At 50.0% G+C, this 18,715-nt stretch overlaps 5 protein-coding genes across 5 annotated transcripts; 3 read left to right on the top strand and 2 right to left on the bottom strand.

Annotated features, from left to right (window-relative positions):
- Positions 1 to 8,869: 8,869 nt before the first annotated feature.
- Positions 8,870 to 10,722, bottom strand: I302_106400 (uncharacterized protein; the record flags this gene model as incomplete). The annotated part of the gene is made up of 6 exons (XM_019192139.1): positions 8,870 to 9,762; positions 9,817 to 9,942; positions 9,998 to 10,159; positions 10,209 to 10,311; positions 10,364 to 10,422; positions 10,479 to 10,722. The coding sequence occupies 6 exons, from the start codon at positions 10,720 to 10,722 to the stop codon at positions 8,870 to 8,872; spliced, it is 1,587 nt and encodes a 528-aa protein (XP_019046769.1).
- Positions 10,723 to 11,307: 585 nt separating this feature from the next.
- I302_106399 (uncharacterized protein) lies at positions 11,308 to 12,400 on the top strand (the record flags this gene model as incomplete). Its single annotated transcript, XM_019192138.1, has 4 exons — positions 11,308 to 11,667; positions 11,722 to 12,064; positions 12,113 to 12,288; positions 12,344 to 12,400. 4 exons carry the CDS (start codon positions 11,308 to 11,310, stop codon positions 12,398 to 12,400), a joined length of 936 nt encoding a protein of 311 aa, XP_019046768.1.
- Positions 12,401 to 12,825: 425 nt separating this feature from the next.
- On the bottom strand, positions 12,826 to 14,163 carry I302_106398 (uncharacterized protein; the record flags this gene model as incomplete). The annotated part of the gene is made up of 2 exons (XM_019192137.1): positions 12,826 to 13,238; positions 13,296 to 14,163. The coding sequence occupies 2 exons, from the start codon at positions 14,161 to 14,163 to the stop codon at positions 12,826 to 12,828; spliced, it is 1,281 nt and encodes a 426-aa protein (XP_019046767.1).
- Positions 14,164 to 14,553: 390 nt separating this feature from the next.
- On the top strand, positions 14,554 to 15,755 carry I302_106397 (uncharacterized protein; the record flags this gene model as incomplete). Its single annotated transcript, XM_019192136.2, has 5 exons — positions 14,554 to 14,578; positions 14,625 to 14,686; positions 14,740 to 14,956; positions 15,009 to 15,496; positions 15,552 to 15,755. 5 exons carry the CDS (start codon positions 14,554 to 14,556, stop codon positions 15,753 to 15,755), a joined length of 996 nt encoding a protein of 331 aa, XP_019046766.2.
- A 165-nt stretch (positions 15,756 to 15,920) lies between these two features.
- On the top strand, positions 15,921 to 18,594 carry I302_106396 (uncharacterized protein; the record flags this gene model as incomplete). The annotated part of the gene is made up of 11 exons (XM_065870269.1): positions 15,921 to 16,279; positions 16,428 to 16,670; positions 16,779 to 16,796; positions 16,847 to 17,194; positions 17,243 to 17,286; positions 17,424 to 17,440; positions 17,484 to 17,562; positions 17,663 to 17,762; positions 17,830 to 18,017; positions 18,075 to 18,097; positions 18,151 to 18,594. The coding sequence occupies 11 exons, from the start codon at positions 15,921 to 15,923 to the stop codon at positions 18,592 to 18,594; spliced, it is 1,863 nt and encodes a 620-aa protein (XP_065726341.1).
- Between the last annotated feature and the right edge of the window lie 121 nt (positions 18,595 to 18,715).

Genomic DNA, 18,715 nt, shown 5'->3' with positions numbered 1-18,715 from the left:
CTAACCCCTAACCCCCCCCTAACCCCTAACCCCTAACCCCCTAACCCCCTAACCCCCTAACCCCCTAACCCCCTAACCCCTAACCCCCTCCTCCTCCTAACCCTAACCCTCCACCTCCTCCTAACCCTAACCCTCCACCTCCTCCTAACCCTCCCCTCCCTCTCTCTTCCCTCCTCTGATCAAATTGATGTTTAGCCAGTGATTCTTTGGATTACTTCATCAATTTCTTGGATCCTTCTGGCTGTTTGATCATTGCCAATCTCATAGACAGTCAGAGTCCTGTTAAGACTTCTTATAAGCTCCTCAAGTCTTCTAGCTTGTCTTCTCATCTCCAACATCTTAGCTCTAAGGGCTTGGTTGGTAGTGTGTGGTTGTTCAGACCTGACACAAGGCTTACCAGCTAGATGACAGGGAGCACATCTACCAGTAGGCTTAGCTACACAGAGAAGTCCATCCTTGATACACTTGGCACAGCCAATAGCTTGGACTACCCCTTCCTCCAGAGTTTCATTGTGTCTTCTATGTCTGTCAATCTTGGTTTGGGACCAGGCTGGTGAAGGTTGATAGTCTGGTGGTGGTGCAGTTGAGTTGGCATCAGTGAGGTAATCTGGTGGAAGATCAGTTGATGAGGAAGACATGTTGATTGTATGGTGGTGATGTAAAAGTATAAAGTAAAAGAGATAGTTGGGGGAAAAAAAAGAAAAAGTGGGAATAGGTGTTGTTTATATATGTTGCAAAGTGAATTTTTTTTTTCACTTGCTTAGTAAGCTGCAAGCCATCTTTTGCAAGCCATCTCTTTTAAGCCATCTTTTGCAAGCCACTTTTTGCAAGCCATCTTTTGCAAGCCACTTTTGCAAGCCATCTTTTGCAAGCCATCTTTTGCAAGCCACTTTTTGCAAGCCATCTTTTGCAAGCCATCTTTTTGAAATAATTTTCTGACCAGCCGCTTTTGAAAAACTTTTGACCAGCCGCTTTTGAAAAATTTTTGGGCCATGACCAGCTATTTTTGATTTCATTTTTCAGGTGATTTTTTCCCCAAAATCTGAGTGTCAATCGGATGACTCACAGAGGGATGCTACGCACAGTGCTGCATTTCTCTGCGCTCTCGTCAGAGTCACTCCATACAAAACTGGCTTGATTCGTATGGGGCCTTCAAGATTATTGCGCTCTTGACAGAGGGGATTCATACAACTTTGCGATAGTTTGCGCCCATTATTCTCCATACAAGTTGCGACTAGTCGCGCTGTAGGGTAAGGTGTGACCAGCTTAAGGATAGGCAATGCGACAGGCTGCGATTCTCCGTCAAGTCAACATGCGATGGGTTGCGCTGGGTAGTGGTGCTGGTGCGACAGGTTGCGATTCTACGACCCATCATATGCGATGAGTTGCGCTGTACTATGGTGCGACCATCTGCGCCACAAATGAAGGTGGTGCGACAGGTTGCGATTCTCCGTGATATAATATGCGACCAGTTGCGCGCTGAGTTGAGTTGCGTTGCGATAAGTTGCGCTGGGTATGTAGACATTGCGACAGATTGCGATTCTCCGTCAAGGCAATTGCGATGGGCTGCGCTGGCTGTCCCCCCATGATTGGTATACGATGAGATATATCTGTTGAGGATGTGTCGCACCATGTCAGAGATATGTCGGAGTGATATGGGCCATGACCAACTTTGGATCAGGATTGGTCGTTTGGTCTTGAAATTGGATATCAAGGTGGTTGCATGCACGCAAAGTCATGGATACTCAATGTCAACTGATAGATATATATATCCCAGCTGATGCCCGTGATCGTGTCTCTGTTCTCAACTCAACAATATATTTGCTATATTCTCATCCACCATGCCGGAGCTATTCGAGATCAAAGCATTTGCCGCTCTCCTCAAGGCATCTCTCACCGATACACCTCAACACTTTACGATCGTCACCTATCCGAAGCACTGTGGTAAAGATGCGATCATCAACAAAGCCGATGCCGAAGCTGCGATGGGTACTCCGATTCAAGTGGCTCTGACCAAGTCAGACATCTCTTCCTATGGTAAAGAGCTGGTCATCCGGATCAGTCCCACCCGGGTTCTCATCTGTCACTTTGCTCTTCATGGTCATGCGGTCACCCTGTCACCACAGCAACTCAAGATGGCCGATGTCTGTCGAGAGGCAGGACTCCCACCTTTCACACCACTCATCTTCCGAGCTCTCGGTGATCACAACTCAATTGCAGTCATCGATAGGAACAAGCTGTGCCGACTGGCTTTTGTTCAACTCAAGGATGGTGAACTCTTTGAGACTTGTAGGACACAAGGTAGAGGTCCTTGTCCTGTCAAGGAGTCCGAGCCGTTTGAGCAACTGGTACGATCCATTCCCTCCCGAGGTTATATCAAACGGAACTTTTCTCCTATTGCCCATTATATCTATTCAAAGTAAGTCATCGGACTTGGGACTTGGGTCAGTATGCCAGCTGCTGACAGTGATATGTAGCCAGGATCTATTCAATGGGTTCGGTGGTTGTATGATCAACGAGCTCCTCTTCTATGCCGCCATCCATCCCCTCACACCCACCAACATAGTCTTCAATCCAGATGACACCCGCTATGTGGAACGACTGTTCAAGTCAATCTTCAGCTCCACAGCTTACACCAATAATGTCATACTCACAGCGGAACGGGCAGGTAGGATGGGTAATGGGTTTCATCATCCGATGGGTCCGACACAGTACAGGAAGAAGATCACCCGAGTCTACCGCAAGACAGGACCAACTGGCAACACTTATGTCCCAATCGAACTGGCTCAAGCAATGATTGACCGAGGCCAGGTCAAACCTATTCCCATCTCCCCAACCCGGGTCAACAGACAAGCCCGAACTCCAACTCTGCGTATGTCCCTCCCTCTTCACTGTGTCAGACACATCAAGGGCAAGTCCGGCAGGTACTACTACACAGTCATCGACAACTTCCCTCATCCACCTCCGGAAAAGGTCAAGTGGGAGGTCATCCCTCGGTTCTCACCTGGCTATCGGTCTCAAGAGCTATTGCTGGACAAGGCAGAGCCGTCGATAGGATGGGCCAGCTTCTTTGACACTCAGACCATGCTGAGGATTGAGAGCAGTGCACCTCTCAGGAGACATGCCGACACCTCAGCAGGACATGGTCGACCAGTCAAGACTCGGATGCTGGCTGCTCATCGAGCCAAGGTGCCAGCTGCAATGATGACACTGTTCAGCAGAGTTCCTGCCAACATGCTGGCCGACACTTTACAAGCTGGTCAAGCTGGCAAGGATCAACTACAGACTTGGTTTCTAGCATGGACTCAAGAGCATGAGATGGCCAGCCGAGAGGTTCAAGGGGTGTTGGCTGGTGATGCAGAACAGGAGGGAGAGGAGCTCGAGGTGATGACCAAGTAGGATAGGTATGCATAGAGATATGGCGCAGATGATCGCAGGAATCTAGAGTGCTCACCATAGCAAGTCGCAATGGATCGCAACCCATCCATCTTCTGGCGCAACCTATCGCAAGTCCCACCAGGCTTTGTCGCAACCTGTCGCAGCTAGCATACATGCAGTCGCATCCTGTCGCAGAGGGATGGGTCGCAATCTGTCGCAGGGGAGTTGTGATGACGAGGTGAAAGATATAGGTCGGTGGAAGGGATTTGTTGGGAACCTCATCAGTGGACAGGGACATCGGAAGGGGAGGAACCAGAGGTGATGGAGGATCAGTTGTTAGCTCATATGATAGCTGGGATGAAGTATGATCCACTGGTATGCATGGGCCAAGGAGTAAAAACCAGCTGGAATTTATATAGGGCATCAGAGGTGACTGGACTATGGTGGGGAGGAGAGTCGGAAGGGATGGCTGATTGGTAGACTCACAGAGGTGACAGAGCTTCAGTTGATAGCTCATATGATAGCTGAGGTCGAGTATAAGAAGATAGTATGCATGGGCCAGGGAGTAAAAATCAATTGGTTGTACACAAGTGCAGTACATCAACGAGAGACACACAAGACATGGAAGGTGATCTTGATGCCGTCATTGAGGATGTTAAACTTTCCTGAGAGTACCTACTGAACGGTCATATCGTATTCTCATATTGTGATACCATTGCTCTTCCACCACCATGCCCAGTGAAAACCACGCCGACCGCTCAGGAAAGTGCAACCTATGTGAGAAAGACTATGCGGACTTGTTGGATCATATCAAGAAGAAGCACAAGGGTCACAAGTTCACCGCAGGTGAGATCTCCAACACTGAGGTAATCATCTGCACCTGTGGTCGAGTGGTGCTCAATCAAGCAGGACTTTGCAAGCACAAGACTCGGTTCCACTGTCCCGATTATTCACCCATCCATCGTCCCAAGCGGTCACCCAGCTCATCTCTAACACCGGCTCCCTCAATAGCATCTCTCCTCCGTCACTCATCTATCAGTTCTCCCTTGAGCTCACCTGGTCCATCCTCATCCCGTGCCAGACCACTGTCAAGTTCTCCCTTGACACCTCCTCCAGCATCCTCCTCTCTTATCCGACCTTCACCATTGTACTCCCCTTGACCTCACCCCTCAGCTCTCCATTGACCACACCACCTCTTCGAACTCCTTCAACACCAGCGACTCCATCAAGAGATGCGGCTCAATCCTTATCACCCAGCAGCTTGCCCAGCAGCTTGCCCGTCACTGGGTTACAGCTCAACTCCCCCTCTCCCATCCGTTCCTCCTCAAGGCTGATAGCTCCGGTGTCTTATGTCTATGAACCTTTTACAGATGATGATATGGAGGTGGATCAGCTGGAGGGGGAGGAGGAGGCTCGGAAGAGATAGAAATGATAGCACTATCTGACAATGGTTCTTCCTGGTCAAACAATAGATCGGACTCTGAAGATGATGAGGACGAGACGGTGGGGCCAAGAATGGTATTATCCCCTTCCTCAATGTCGTCCACCCCTATCATCCAGTCTCCCATTCAGTCTCCCGCACCTTTCCTTCCGTCACCACCACCACCTGCTCCTGATGGACTCCAAACCCCTTCACTCCAGCCCTTACTCTGTCTCCCCTCGACCATCACCTCCTCCGTCCCAACCTCAGCTTTCTCCCCTCGGCAATCACCACCTCTCTCACAGTCTCCTCCCCTCCGGTCCATCACTTCCGACACCGTCCCATCTGGTGGGTGGTCACCACCTCCTGCACCACCACCCGAACCACAGTTTGATATCAGAGATCTCCCGTTCATGGAAGGATTTCAGATGCTTCCCGATGTGGTGGAGGGCAGGATGGCTCAGCTGAGGAGGAAGCCTATGGATGTGGATAGATGGGAGCTGGTACTGTCACCCGAGGAGTACCTTTGCAGGTTTGAGAGTTCCCTGGCCGATGTCCAACTCATCAGCAGGGCTCCCACCAGGAAGCTCCACACCACCTACCACCGAGGTCCTGCCTTTGACCGATACCTCCTCCTGGCCGAAGCTACCCATCAGCTCTGGGTGGGAACTCAGTACAAGGATGGGTTCTTTGAAGAACTCAACAGGTATCAAGTGGCCCAGCCCGGTCGGATGGTTCACCAAGCTACCCTCGGCAATGTCCATGTCCCCACCTCCGTCTTTGTCCACTGTCTCATCTCGGCTGGTTGTGATGCCATCCGACTCAAAGCCTACGGTCAGAAGATGCCCATCCTGAATAGGTTCCTCACCACCGAGCCTGCCCAAGTGGATCACAAGTGGGCAGAGCACAACGAGTGGGACATAGGTACCAGCTTTGGGTCTGACTACATCTGGTTGTTCCACTCGGCCACCGGTGTCCACCATGGCGTCCGTCATTATCCCATGATGGTGCCAGGCTCGCTTGACTTTGGGACCGTCAACCTGCAAGCCATGGATGACAACCGTCGTCAGTTCTCTGTGAAGATCTACCCGAGGATCGTCCATGTGATCAAGTCATTCAACAGTCATCTCCAAGGGGGTATCCCCAAGACACTCCGGGGCATACGGTACCAGGTCAACTCGGCTTTGAGGATGATCCACAGTCTGACAAGCAAGGATGACAAGGGATTGGGTGGGTTCAGGATAGAGGTCACCGTCAGAGCACCCAGCCTGAAGGAGGCTACAAGGATAGTGGGTGCCACCCGATTCTTTGATCCTTCCTACTGGCTGGGCCGGGGTGATGGACCCCACTTCCGTCACCCGCTGGATGCCAAGCTGGTCAGCAGGGAGGCCTTCCTGCAGAATGCCCACTGGGTGTATGATCAGGCCGAGACCAACCGGATCTTCAGCGGTCGGGATGGTGACAAGCCAAGCAAAGCTCAGATTCAAGCTCTCACCGACATCCTCAATGGTCTGGGATGGAATGCAGGCTTCCGCAAACCCAGCAAGTCTATGTCCCAAACAGCCTGGTGGACCGGAACTCCAGAGGTGGATCCTACCTGCTTCCCTGCTCTCTCAGCCAAGTATCACTCTGATCAACAGATCAGCAGGGTCTATGATCTGGCTCGGAACTCCATGGCCAATGGTATGCTTCCCTGCAAGAAGGAACCCGATGGACATCGTCACCACTACCAGCGGAACAACCCTTCACCATTCAGGATCAGGTGTGCGGCTCCTGGTTGTAACCACAGGCTGGCTCGGGAGGGGATTCTGAGGTGGATAGCAGAGCTGGTCACCGCTGGGTTGATAGACGTCCCAGATTTGGAGCTGGAAGGGGACTGAGTAAGGTGAGTGTCGCATTCTGTCGCATCCCTCTCCACCACCTGGCGCACACTGTCGCCCATCCCTCCCCCTCCAGCGCACACTGTCGCAGCTCTCACCATAGACTGTCGCATCCTGTCGCAGGTGACCTCCCAGATGTGCAAGCTCTGCGATCCCCTGCGACACTGTGTTACAGACTGTACGGTGAACGCTGACTGTGAGATGATCGGGTGCTGACCGGTACAGCCCATGCTGAAATTTGATCCCGTCACCCACCCCACCAGTGTACCGAGTGGGTGAAAATTAATTTCCATGCATACATCTCAAGTCCTACGCATGTACAAGGATTTTATGCTGACAGAGTAGCTTTCCCTCTACCAGATGATATAGGTTTGGTTGCTTGAATGCATGCGTGGAGGTCATCGGGAGGCTACTGGGTCACCACCGGCTAAGGGGTCAGGCTAAGGGGTCAGAGGTCCGAGTGAGTGAAAATAAATTCTCACTCATCACACATCACTCCCATGCATGTGAGACTATTTTATTCTGACTGACCGAGTCTCTCCCTACCAGGTAGCATACATTCTGTCCCACTCATACATACCTGGTCGACACTCTGGAGGATTTTCAGGCTGCCGGTCTAAGGGGTCAGATTTGATCCCGGGCTAAGGGGTCAGACCACCGAGTGAGTGGAAATAAATTCTCACTCATCACACATCACTCCCATGCATGGCAGACTATTTTATCCTGCCTGACCGAGTCTCTCTCTACCAGGTGATATCCATTTGGTTGCTTGAATGCGTCGATGGAGGTCAACGGGAGCAGACTTGGTCATCGACCCCTAAGGGGTCAAGTTAAGGGGTCGGACCACCGGGTGAGTGAAAATAAATTCTCACTCATCACACATCACTCCCATGCATGTGAGACTATTTTATTCTGACTGACCGAGTCTCTCCCTACCAGGTAGCATACATTCTGTCCCACTCATACATACCTGGTCGACACTCTGGAGGATTTTCAGGCTGCCGGTCTAAGGGGTCAGATTTGATCCCGGGCTAAGGGGTCAGACCACCGAGTGAGTGGAAATAAATTCTCACTCATCACACATCACTCCCATGCATGGCAGACTATTTTATCCTGCCTGACCGAGTCTCTCTCTACCAGGTGATATCCATTTGGTTGCTTGAATGCGTCGATGGAGGTCAACGGGAGCAGACTTGGTCATCGACCCCTAAGGGGTCAAGTTAAGGGTCGGACCACCGGGTGAGTGAAAATAAATTCTCACTCATCACACATCACTCCCATGCATGTGAGACTATTTTATTCTGACTGACCGAGTCGCTCCCTACCAGGTAGCATACATTCTGTCCCACTCATACATACCTGGTCGACACTCTGGAGGATTTTCAGGCTGCCGGTCTAAGGGGTCAGATTTGATCCCGGGCTAAGGGGTCAGACCACCGAGTGAGTGGAAATAAATTCTCACTCATCACACATCACTCCCATGCATGGCAGACTATTTTATCCTGGCTGACCGAGTCTCTCTCTACCAGGTGATATCCATTTGGTTGCTTGAATGCGTCGATGGAGGTCAACGGGAGCAGACTTGGTCATTGACCCCTAAGGGGTCAAGTTAAGGGGTCGGACCACCGGGTGAGTGAAAATAAATTCTCATTCATCACACATCACTCCCATGCATATGGAACTATTTTATCCTGGCGCTGACCGAGTCCTTCTCTACCAGATGACATAACTCCTATCACATACATGCTTGCATGGTCGGTAATCTGACGGATTTTCATCCACCCAGATTTGATCCCGGGTTAAGGGGTCCGTCCAACCGGTCAAGGTGAAAATCTTTTTTCATCCATCCCACATCCCACCCAGCTCCATTTCGACTTCAGATTCGGGATCGGCGCCCTCGGCTCTGCCAGATAGGCCTCTCAGATGCATGCATGAAAATTTCACCCCGACGGTCCCCCCCCCAGGTCCGGTCCGAGGTGCCCCCCCCCCCCCACCCTCCCGATAACGGGCGTGTAACCCCCTAACCCAGATACCCAAATGCAAGGCTCTCTGCATACTTGTTGTCGGGGTCTTGCAAGCATTGTGGTGACACTTATTGGTGAAAATACATGAGGCATAACTACACTATACGTCGATTGAAGATATCTACCTAGGAGCCAACACATCAGACTTCACCAAAGTCAACGCTATCTCATGCAGTTTCTTCCTCGGCGATGTGATCCGCATCGTCCTTATGGTTTCGAACCCTTCTGGCTTGTTCATGATGGGTATCATCTTCGTATAAGAACGCTAACTCTTCAATGGTCTTACCGTACGTCTCCGGGAAAAGGAAGAAGATGAACGCGATTTCAAAAGCAATGAATACGCAGTACGAGCAAAGATACTTCCACCCGGCATTCTTCATACCGATGGGGTTTACGAATGTGTTGAGGAACAGGGCGGCTCGAGAGAACCATTGGAAAACGGAAGCACCTCGGGTTCGGATCTGATATGGGAACAGCTCGGGTAGGTAGGCGTATGACAAAGCGTTGAAAGCCATGTTGTAACATGGTTGATAGATGAAGATGAGAGCTATGACTAGACCAGACCACGATTTACTTTTGGTTGCTTGATAACGAGCTGAAGCAGCTGTCCAGATGACGAAGACGGTCAGGATCGATAGGGTGCAGGTGAGATACACTTTTCGTCGAGGGAATTTGGTGGAGAAGAAAGCGATGGTGAAAGCTGTCATGGCGCCCCATAGTGTGATCGACAGATTGATGGCCTGTTTGGTGAGAGAGTCGGTGATACCCACATTGACCAAGATGGGAGAGAGGTAGTAACTGATCAGACCATTTCCAGACCACTGCGTAGCGAGACCGAGGAACGCAGCGATCATAGCACGGCGTCGATTGCCTCGGGTAGCAATAAGAGCACCCCAGCTCTGCTTGGCAAGCTCTTTCTCCAAAGCAATGGTCTGTTTGATTTGCGAGAATTCCGCTCGAGCAAACTCTGAGTTCTCGTCGCCTTCTGCGTGATATTTGATAAGGATGGCAAGTGCATCGCCGTCCCGGTTCTTCGAGATCAACCATCGAGGTGACTCAGCTGGACCATATGTGTTAGTGAGATTACTAGCGAAAGATTGTCGATTGTACTCACGGATGAGTTGAATGAAAGTCAAGGTGACCAAGGCGGGAAGAATCTGGAATACACTGGGAATCCGCCAAGCCCAGTGAGACTTCATGCGGAAGGTTGCAATCGTGATGATAGCGGCGAGAGAAGAACCTGCAGTAATGACCGGTGAGCTAAGTGTCGTCTGCCGATGACCGATACAGCTTACCAGTGAAGAAGAACGCATTGAACAATGATCCCAACCGCGCTCGCTCTTTGGGATGGGCAAGTTCACTGATCAAATTTGATGCACCAACGATAGCAGGCGTAATCCCAACACCAATGATGGCTCTGGAAGCCATGAACATTCCTCGATTTTGGGACGCGGTCTCTGGAACGCAGTTCAGCTAGCTTCTGATTACAAGGTGTGGAGTACCCACGTATGGAGGCTCCCACGCAGATGATCAAACAGCCCAATTGGGTGGTGAATTTACGACCAAATCGGTCGGCAATATAGGGGACGAAAGGTACTGAGATGATAGCCTGAGACACGTGTCAGATAGTGATTATCAGATGAAAATGAGATTCTACTCACACCTAAGGCGTACATCGACCCGATAAGTCCCAATATGGTTCCTGTGGGATTGTGGAAGTCTGCACTTATGTGATCAGTTATTACGATCGTTTTTGAGATCGTCGAAAATGCTCACATGAATTCCACAAGGGGACTGATTGAAGACCATTAGTGACTGACGCGTCATAACCGGACGTGGTCTCTACACAGAGCACACTGCCGATAAACAACAAATATAGCCTTCGAAGATTCGGTTTCTTATACCAAGGTACTCGATCCTGAGCGGCAAGAGTGGACACCACTGTGTCGTAGTCGAGACTATCGGCAGCATACTCGATCTGCTGTTGCTGTTGCTCTTTCTCCTCGACTGCGTTGGACATGTTGAAAGATTATCTGGTGATTGGGTGGGACGGACAAAGATCGATTTGATCGTTTTATATAGGTTATCTAGTCAAATCTGGTTGCTGGCCAAGTCAGCCCCGGGGTCATATAGTCTTGGTAAAAGGGGCTCCGTGTGACGTTCCCTTTTGCTATGTAGTACGACGCTTCGTGGTCACCGGAAGACGCCGAAGGCGTCTGACCTGGGTGGTTTTTGTGACGGATGAACCAAACTCGATGCATTTGTGTTCCTCTCAGCCTTACGTGTGATTTACCGACAGTGCCATTGGACGGCATCAGACCGATGCGACATTTGCTTGACATGTACGGCACATGACTCAAGTATCCGCTTATTACCAGCCGACAAAGCCGAGCTTTATTGACACTCATAGAGAGCTGCAAGGCAACTTGAAAGGTGACTTGATCAGATCACCGGAAAAGACAGCGGATTCCGGCATCGAAAGATATCGGCAGTGTTGGTCCCCGATATGGACGACTGATGGAGACGTGAAGACGTAAATAATATCAAGTCAGCGAGTGAAAGCTTATCGAACTCAGATCTCAACCCCTAAGTCATCGCAAGCATCATGTCACCAGTAGCAACGACCACTGTCACTCAGATCAAACCTCCCACTGCAACACTCTCGCTCCGTGGTGATTCAGAGAAGCCCAAGGAGAATGCGCACAAGACCGATCTAGCCAAGAATCCCTTTGAAAGGGTGTGGAGAGGGAACCGAGAGGGTACGATTCGGATGGGTGGCGTACCCAAATTCGACGATCCGTACGAAGAAAGAAAATGGATCAAAGAGCATATGGCCGGTGCTTTCAGATACTGGGGTAAGCTTGGATTCGGTGAGGGTACAGCGGGTCATATCACAGTGAGGGATCCGGTGTTGAAGGATCACTACTGGATGAACCCGTTCGGGATGCATTTCTCAATGATCAAGGTGAGCTCACTTGGGCCAACATTGTGTTAGAACCATGCTCAAGACCTATCTTAGGCTTCCGATCTTGTCTTGGTCAGCCCAGACGGCTTTGTCACCGAACATGGCGCTCAATTACCTATCAATGAAGCTGGTTACGTGATCCACCACACTTTGCACAAACTCCGACCTGATGTGGTTGCAGCAGCACATTGTCATAGTATACACGCGAAAACCTGGTCCGCCTTCGGTCGTCCAATCGATATCATGCAACAAGACGCATGTCTATTCCACGACAATCTGTCTGTGTACGAGAACTATGGAGGGATAGTCCTTAGTGACCAGGAGGGCAAAAATATAGCGGATGCTCTAGGTCCCAAGAACATGTGTGTGATCATGCAGAATCACGGATTACTGACACGTGAGTTGGAGTCTGCGCTCAATGGTCCTGTGGCTGATGCGGTCCTAGTTGGACGGACCGTCGATGAATGCGTCTATCTATTCGCGTTGTTGGAGAAGACCTGTCAACAGCAGCTCTTAGCAGAAGCTGCGGAAGCGAATGGTCTCAAGAAGAGGATCATTTCGCCAGAGGATGCGGCTTATACAGCGGAGAACAACGGCTACTGGGAGACCATGTACAACAATGTGAGCTTGAGCCCTTGTCAAGTCGAAAGAATAATCGCTAACTGGTGGCTGCCAGTTCACTCCGGAGTTTGAGTTGTTGAAGAAGGAGACCAACGGGGAGTTTTTACAATAGATGTTTTTTGTGCATGTATCTCTATGTAACTAGCCTTGTCGCATCTGAAAACGTGATGGATGCTAACACAGGCTTGTGCAAGACGTCAGAACCGAATAGCCTCATCTGATCGTTGTCTTGTGCTGGTTCAAAAACTCTGAGATAGCTGAGCTAGAATCAGAACAAGCGTACGTCGCATCCTCGTCAGCATTGCAATGTGCTGTCAGACCGACCAAGCTCGATTGAAGCGCAGTCCCAGTGGTCAAACAAGAGGAACGGTAGTACTGAGAAGCGATGTAACATTGTGCATGTTTAAAATAGTCAGAAATGGCAGTACGAAGAAACGGAGATGCCCTGTGCATATGTTCAAACTAGTCATGTTACAAACGAAAGAATAAGTCTGCCCGGAGCCAGTAGATACATTAATCGTTCCATATGACCCCCCTTCAAAACACGCCCAGAGCTTTCCTACCTACCGGGTTAGTTATATCCTGCACAGTCCCGTGAAGTGCATAATCGTTCTCCGTCCTGCCTTGAGGGAAGTCAGGCGGTGGACAGCCTTTGAGGAACAGTTGGAGCTGGTCCTTGACGTAATCGGCGTTCTGTGGGCAATCGGGAACAGCGGGGATATACATCACCGACGAATCTTCTCTGCCGATGTGTTCCTTCTCGACCGCGTGGACAACGTCACATTGCCAAAAGACCATGTCACCAGGGTGAACAGTAGGTACGGATATCATCGTTTGTTCAAGGTTCATGTGTGGGTGAGTTGAATCGGAGAATTCGAAAGGTCGAGCAGCACCAGACACCCCCGCATTGGCAGCTTGGCTGACACCGTGGAAGGTAGGACTGTTTAGATCTTTGGGTCGCAATGGTTAGCAGCAGTTTTGTGCGTTCAACACAGATGTTCACTCACCAAACCTCCAGTTCTCGGCCGCCAAATAAGCTGGGTCGGAGGAGTCCTTGGTGGGAGCGAAGAAAGGACGTAACATGATGTACGAGGTCGAAAGCAATATGTCGGGGAAGACTTTCAAAGTGCCCTCCCTTGGCGCAGTGTCGCTCAGAGCCAACCATCCCTGGAATGTTCGGAAGATACTGGCTTGATTGGGAAGACCTTTGGTGGAGATACGGGCGCCGATTCGACCTTTGAGGGAGTAAGGGTTGTGCTGTTGCCAGTCGCCCTTGAGTATACTATCGAAGCAGGATCTAAACTTTGGATCTTGCCATCTCTCGATGGACCCCCCATCGATATGAGGGGGATGAGCGCCCCACGAGAAGCCCGGTTGACGGATACGGAATCGATCGATGTAAGTCAAAGGGGTGTTGAGGTCGACAGGTTCCTTGTCCGATGAGTGGGTGTATAGGTTGTTGCACCATGTTTGAGTGTTAAGGACATTTGCATGTGATCGAGCGAGGATCTGTGGTTTGGTATGGAAGATTTGGAAGTATTGAGGGTTGTTTTCGGGAGTGCCTTCGACGTTGGGGTTGCTGGAGACGAATTGATCAAGACCCGATTTCCAGCTCACGGCTTCGTCCCGAGATACCACGTTCCGGACTACAAAGGAACCTTTGCGCCTCAACTCCGCAAGACGATCGGGTGAAAGTGAATTGAGCTCGGAATACTCGACGATTGGAAGATAATCTGGACCCTGATCGGCGATGGCTTTAGTCACCCGAGCCATCTCCTCGAGAATAGTTGCCCAAGCATGAGTAGCCTTCGACTCGAAGTCGGGGTATGACTGAGCTATCTCTAGCTTGAGTTGAACAAATGGATGAACTGACATGGTGTGCTTGTGGTCTATTGAGCTTAGGAATTGTGATACGCATATATGTTTCTGCTCAAAATATATATACCCTCGAAGTTTCGGAAACCTAGTCACACGTCTTGGCTACGGAGTCCCCAGGATTTACAGAGTTACAAGTCGCCGGAAAGTGACCATACATTAACCGGGTGACCAGAATTCGCCGCCAGGTCACCAGCCATGTGGCTTGCAAGAACCCGGATGTTTGGCGTATCAGGATATCGGCTCTAAGGATCCCGGCTCAGTTTCTTCATTATAGCTGGCTTTGAAAGCATCAAGTCCCAGTGTATATTGATCTTGTTAAGTGTTGGGTCGTAGATTGCAATCCCCTCGCAAGCATTCTGCTCGTAAACGGTGTGTCAAAACCTCGGCATGGCGCCTCAGATACTTGTGATGGGTGAGTGCAGTACTATATAATTCATGCAAAGACTGATCTGCGTTAGGTGAGCTGTACTGGGCTCAGAAGGACGCGGAGCAGCTTCTGAGTGGGATTGCGGATGTCATCGTGAGCATTTCGCAATTCTTACAGTGTATCCCGCGTGCGTTGACATGCACCAGTCGATGGAATCGCAATCTAGGGATGAACTGGTCACGGACTTTGCCTCTGGTGGGCGATACAGCAACGTTGTTGGAATATATCACGACCACCTGTCAGACAAGCGCACAGGTGGTCCTAATGAAGCATTCTTCAACGCTTTACCCGAGTCATGCAAGTGGTTCGCCCACAAAGGAGCAGGGTATGATTCTGTAGCAGTCCATGCAGCCAAGGCAAGAGGTGAGCAAGACGAATTTTCTCTGGCAATTGCCTCTCGTTAACCATCAACCAGGTATCGGAGTGTCCAATACCCCTGGAGCGGTCGATGAGGCTACCGCTACGACCGCCGTCTTCTTACTCATTGCAACGATGCGTAGGTTCAGCTGGTGCGAAGCGAATCTTAGATCGGGAGGGTTTAATCCCAAAGGTGTAGAGGAGAGTGCTAGGGATCTGAGCGGAAAGACTGTTGGTATTTTAGGGATGGGTGGGATTGGATTGAAGATGGTCAGCTACATTCAGCCTTTCGGTTGCGAGATCGTGTACCACAACCGACGTCCCAACGCCCTCGCGCCCTCAAGTGTTAGATATGTCGCCGATCTGTACAACTTTCTGGGGCAGCTTGACGTCCTGATGGTCAGTATGCCTCTGAACAAGAACACCAGGGGATTTGTGGGTGAAAAGGAGATCAAAGCAATGAAGAAGGGTAGTATAATCGTCAACACTGCTAGAGGGCCTGTCATCGACGAAGAGGCAATGATCAAGGCTCTCCAGGACGGCCATGTGAGTGTGAAAGGAAGTGTCCCGCACGAGCGATCGAAGCTGATATACGTTCCAGCTCGGCTCTGTTGGTCTTGATGTTTTCGTTAAAGAACCCCAAGTTGATCAGAGATTGAGAGACATGCCTCACGTCACATTGCTACCTCATGTGGGAACAGAGAACCAAGATGCTAGGAGGAAGATGGAGGTGGTCGCGTTGACCAACCTAAGGGAATACTTGTTAACCGGTACTGGGCCAAATCTTGTACCGGAATGTAAATAGGAGGTGGTCAGGTGATACATATATATGCATGACATTGTTTTAACACTATTGTGCGCATCACGGCATAATGCTGACCCATGAGTCCCGTGTGATACGTGCTGGTTTGTTTTTAGCCTGTCATTCACCAATCACACCCTGTTCACATATGAATCATCAATTGTCATCATGTCAGTCCACTCAAATACCTCCCAGCTAGCTATCGGATCTACTGCACAGCGCCAGAAGTCTTCTATGCCAGATTCACTAGAAATTTACAAACAGGAATTGGCCAATGCCAAGGAGTTCAAAGCATTGCGTATATTGCAATCCTTGGAAAGTAGAATTCAAGATGGGGGATCATCAGCTGCATCGTCAACCACAAACGGCAAACAAAATCTCAAACCTCCGCCTTTCGTTGCATGTACACTGTGTCGACAATGCAAGGCCAAATGTGTCATTTCGGATCCTGCTTCGGGACAGTGTGACAGATGCAAAGCTTGTAGGAGTCAATGTGTGTTCGAGGGTCATAAGAGGGGTCGCAAAAGGTGAGTTCAGATATCTGTAACAAGGCTGATTATCTAGGACTCGGGGCGTAACAATAGAACCTGCTATACAGGAATCAGGACAGGATGGATCACACGTCACGTCTACCGCTACCCATCCGTTGCACATCACTTCGATGGACACAGATAGCGATGAGGATGAGGATGCAGACATGTCTAGCCCGAACACACAAACATCGCAATCAGCTGCTCATCCCCTCCAACTGATCTCTGGATCTTCCCGACCACTCTCTCTCAAGACTCTGCTCAACCCCACTTCATCTGGTAGCCAGGAAAGAGCGGCGACCAAGGGATCGTCGATGGATAGAAAGAAGGGTGACATAGTGTCACGGGGCATAATCTCGTTGGAAATGGCTCGGAAACTGTTCGACTTGTGAGTGACAGACATCGCCAGCTTCTGCTAATCCCATAGCTTCTTTCAAGCGTTGAATCCCATCATTCTACTCTTCGACTCTCATCTGCATACTTTTGACTATATCAGATCAAAAAGCAGCTTCCTGTGAGTTCACCGACTTCTATGTAACCATGTTAACGTGAAGCATACCACAGTTTCACCACCATCCTTTCTTCCGCTGCCCGTTTCATAGCCCCCTCAATCTCTAGCATGCTGTCTACAGTGGTAGCCGAATATTCGGTACAAGCAATCTTTGGAAGTCGCAAAACTGTGGAGACAGTGCAGGGATGGATGATGGTGAGTAAGAGCAGGGCAGATGGGCATGCTGATGATCAGGTATACTTTTGGAAATCCGCCAAGGATAAAAGAGCTTGGACATATGTAGGGCTAGTCTGTCGGACGGCGACAGAGATTGGATTAGACAACACCCCCATGGAGGATGAACCAGGTGCGACAGAGCTGCAGCAGAGGGAGAGAAGGAACTGCGCTCGAACGTGGATGCTGTGAGTGATACCTGATCCGATCTGTTCCTTCGCTCATCTATGATCCAGTACCTTTATGATGGATCGAGCTATGGCTTCGACAGTGGGAAGAGGTGAGTGCCGTCGACATAAATTAGGCTTATAGTAGATTGGACGCTGCGAGGTCGTGATCCTATCATCCAGCAAAGCCGTCAATTCAGCGATCATCCCTTGCGCGAACATGGTGATGCAGTGATAGCTGGATTCACAGAGCTACGCCTGATATCCGTGAGTGTACAAGATTTTTGCACCTTTGGCTGATCTTCGTTAGTCCATGGCTACAGATGAATTAACGCGAGGGAAACATGAGAAGGGGTCCAAGGAAGGAGATGTAACCCGGAAGCTGCTGAGTGAGTGCAACTACCCGATTCCAAGATGCTAATCACCCGCGCAGCGATCAAGTAGGTTCTTCGCTCGTCGACTAAAGAGGATGTATCTAATTCTTTTCAGCTATGACCTCGACGAATGGAGATCGTTTTGGCAATACGAGACTTCACGCCATTCCTCTCCCCCGATCTGCATGGCATTTCTCTCGTTCTTCGAGCTTCATGTAAGTGCAGTCAGTCATTGCTATCATCGTGCTAATCATCGTTGCAGATACGCCTCACGTTGAACAGCTTTGCGGTAGATCTACAGCATTCGTTCAATGGATTTGGTCCTGGCTTGTTTGATCCGAAGGTTCAACAAGCGGAGAGATACTGTCTGGACCTGGCAAGGCAGAGTCTATTTCAATTGAAAACAATTTACGACATTGACGCGAATATACTGTATCATTCTCAAGACAGTGTCTCGATCATGGTAGCATGTGAGTTATGTCTATATCCCAAGTATTGGGATGGCAAAATTCGCTGACACGTCATAGACGCTGCATGTTTTTTGCGAGCCGTGAGTCTAGCATCTGTAGCTTCCCATATCTGAAGCGCTTGAAACTCTTTCAGCTCCTCAACAGCGCTACCTTCAATGACAACGAACGCTCCGAAGCATTTTCACTCATTGCACAGACGTCTGACATGTTCAAACGGTTCAGCGAGAATACGGAGACGACTGCGGCGCTACAAGCAGACTTTTTGCAAAGCTTAGCACATCACACCGATCAAGCTCTACCTTCCGATGTCGATCTGAATCTGATACAGGGTTTCCAGGATCCCACACAAGTATCCCAGGTCGACAATGACTGGCTCAGCTCGTTCATGCAGGTTGCAAACCTCCTGAGTGAATCCAACGGACTGCCGAATGGAGATCATCCGGTGAATTCACCAAACCCACCCAACGCGCTGTTGCCTCAGGAACTGTACGGTACTAATCTCGCCGAACTGTCAGATGTGGATTGGGATCCTGTGAGTGCATCTCGTAGAGGGATCATGCTGACTTTCAGATCATGACACAATGGCTTCGATAGTCGCGTACTGTTATGTGCCCTTCACCAGTTGACCTCCTTTACACGATAGCGATCAATGTATGCCAATCAACGGTGTCTCGGACGGTTCACAACATGAATGTGCT

The sequence above is a fragment of the Kwoniella bestiolae genome, chromosome 4, assembly GCF_000512585.2.
Source record: "Kwoniella bestiolae CBS 10118 chromosome 4, complete sequence".
Taxonomy (NCBI): domain Eukaryota; kingdom Fungi; phylum Basidiomycota; class Tremellomycetes; order Tremellales; family Cryptococcaceae; genus Kwoniella; species Kwoniella bestiolae.
The sequence above is the reverse complement of the archived record's forward strand: the minus strand, read 5'-3'. Positions and strand labels throughout refer to the sequence as shown.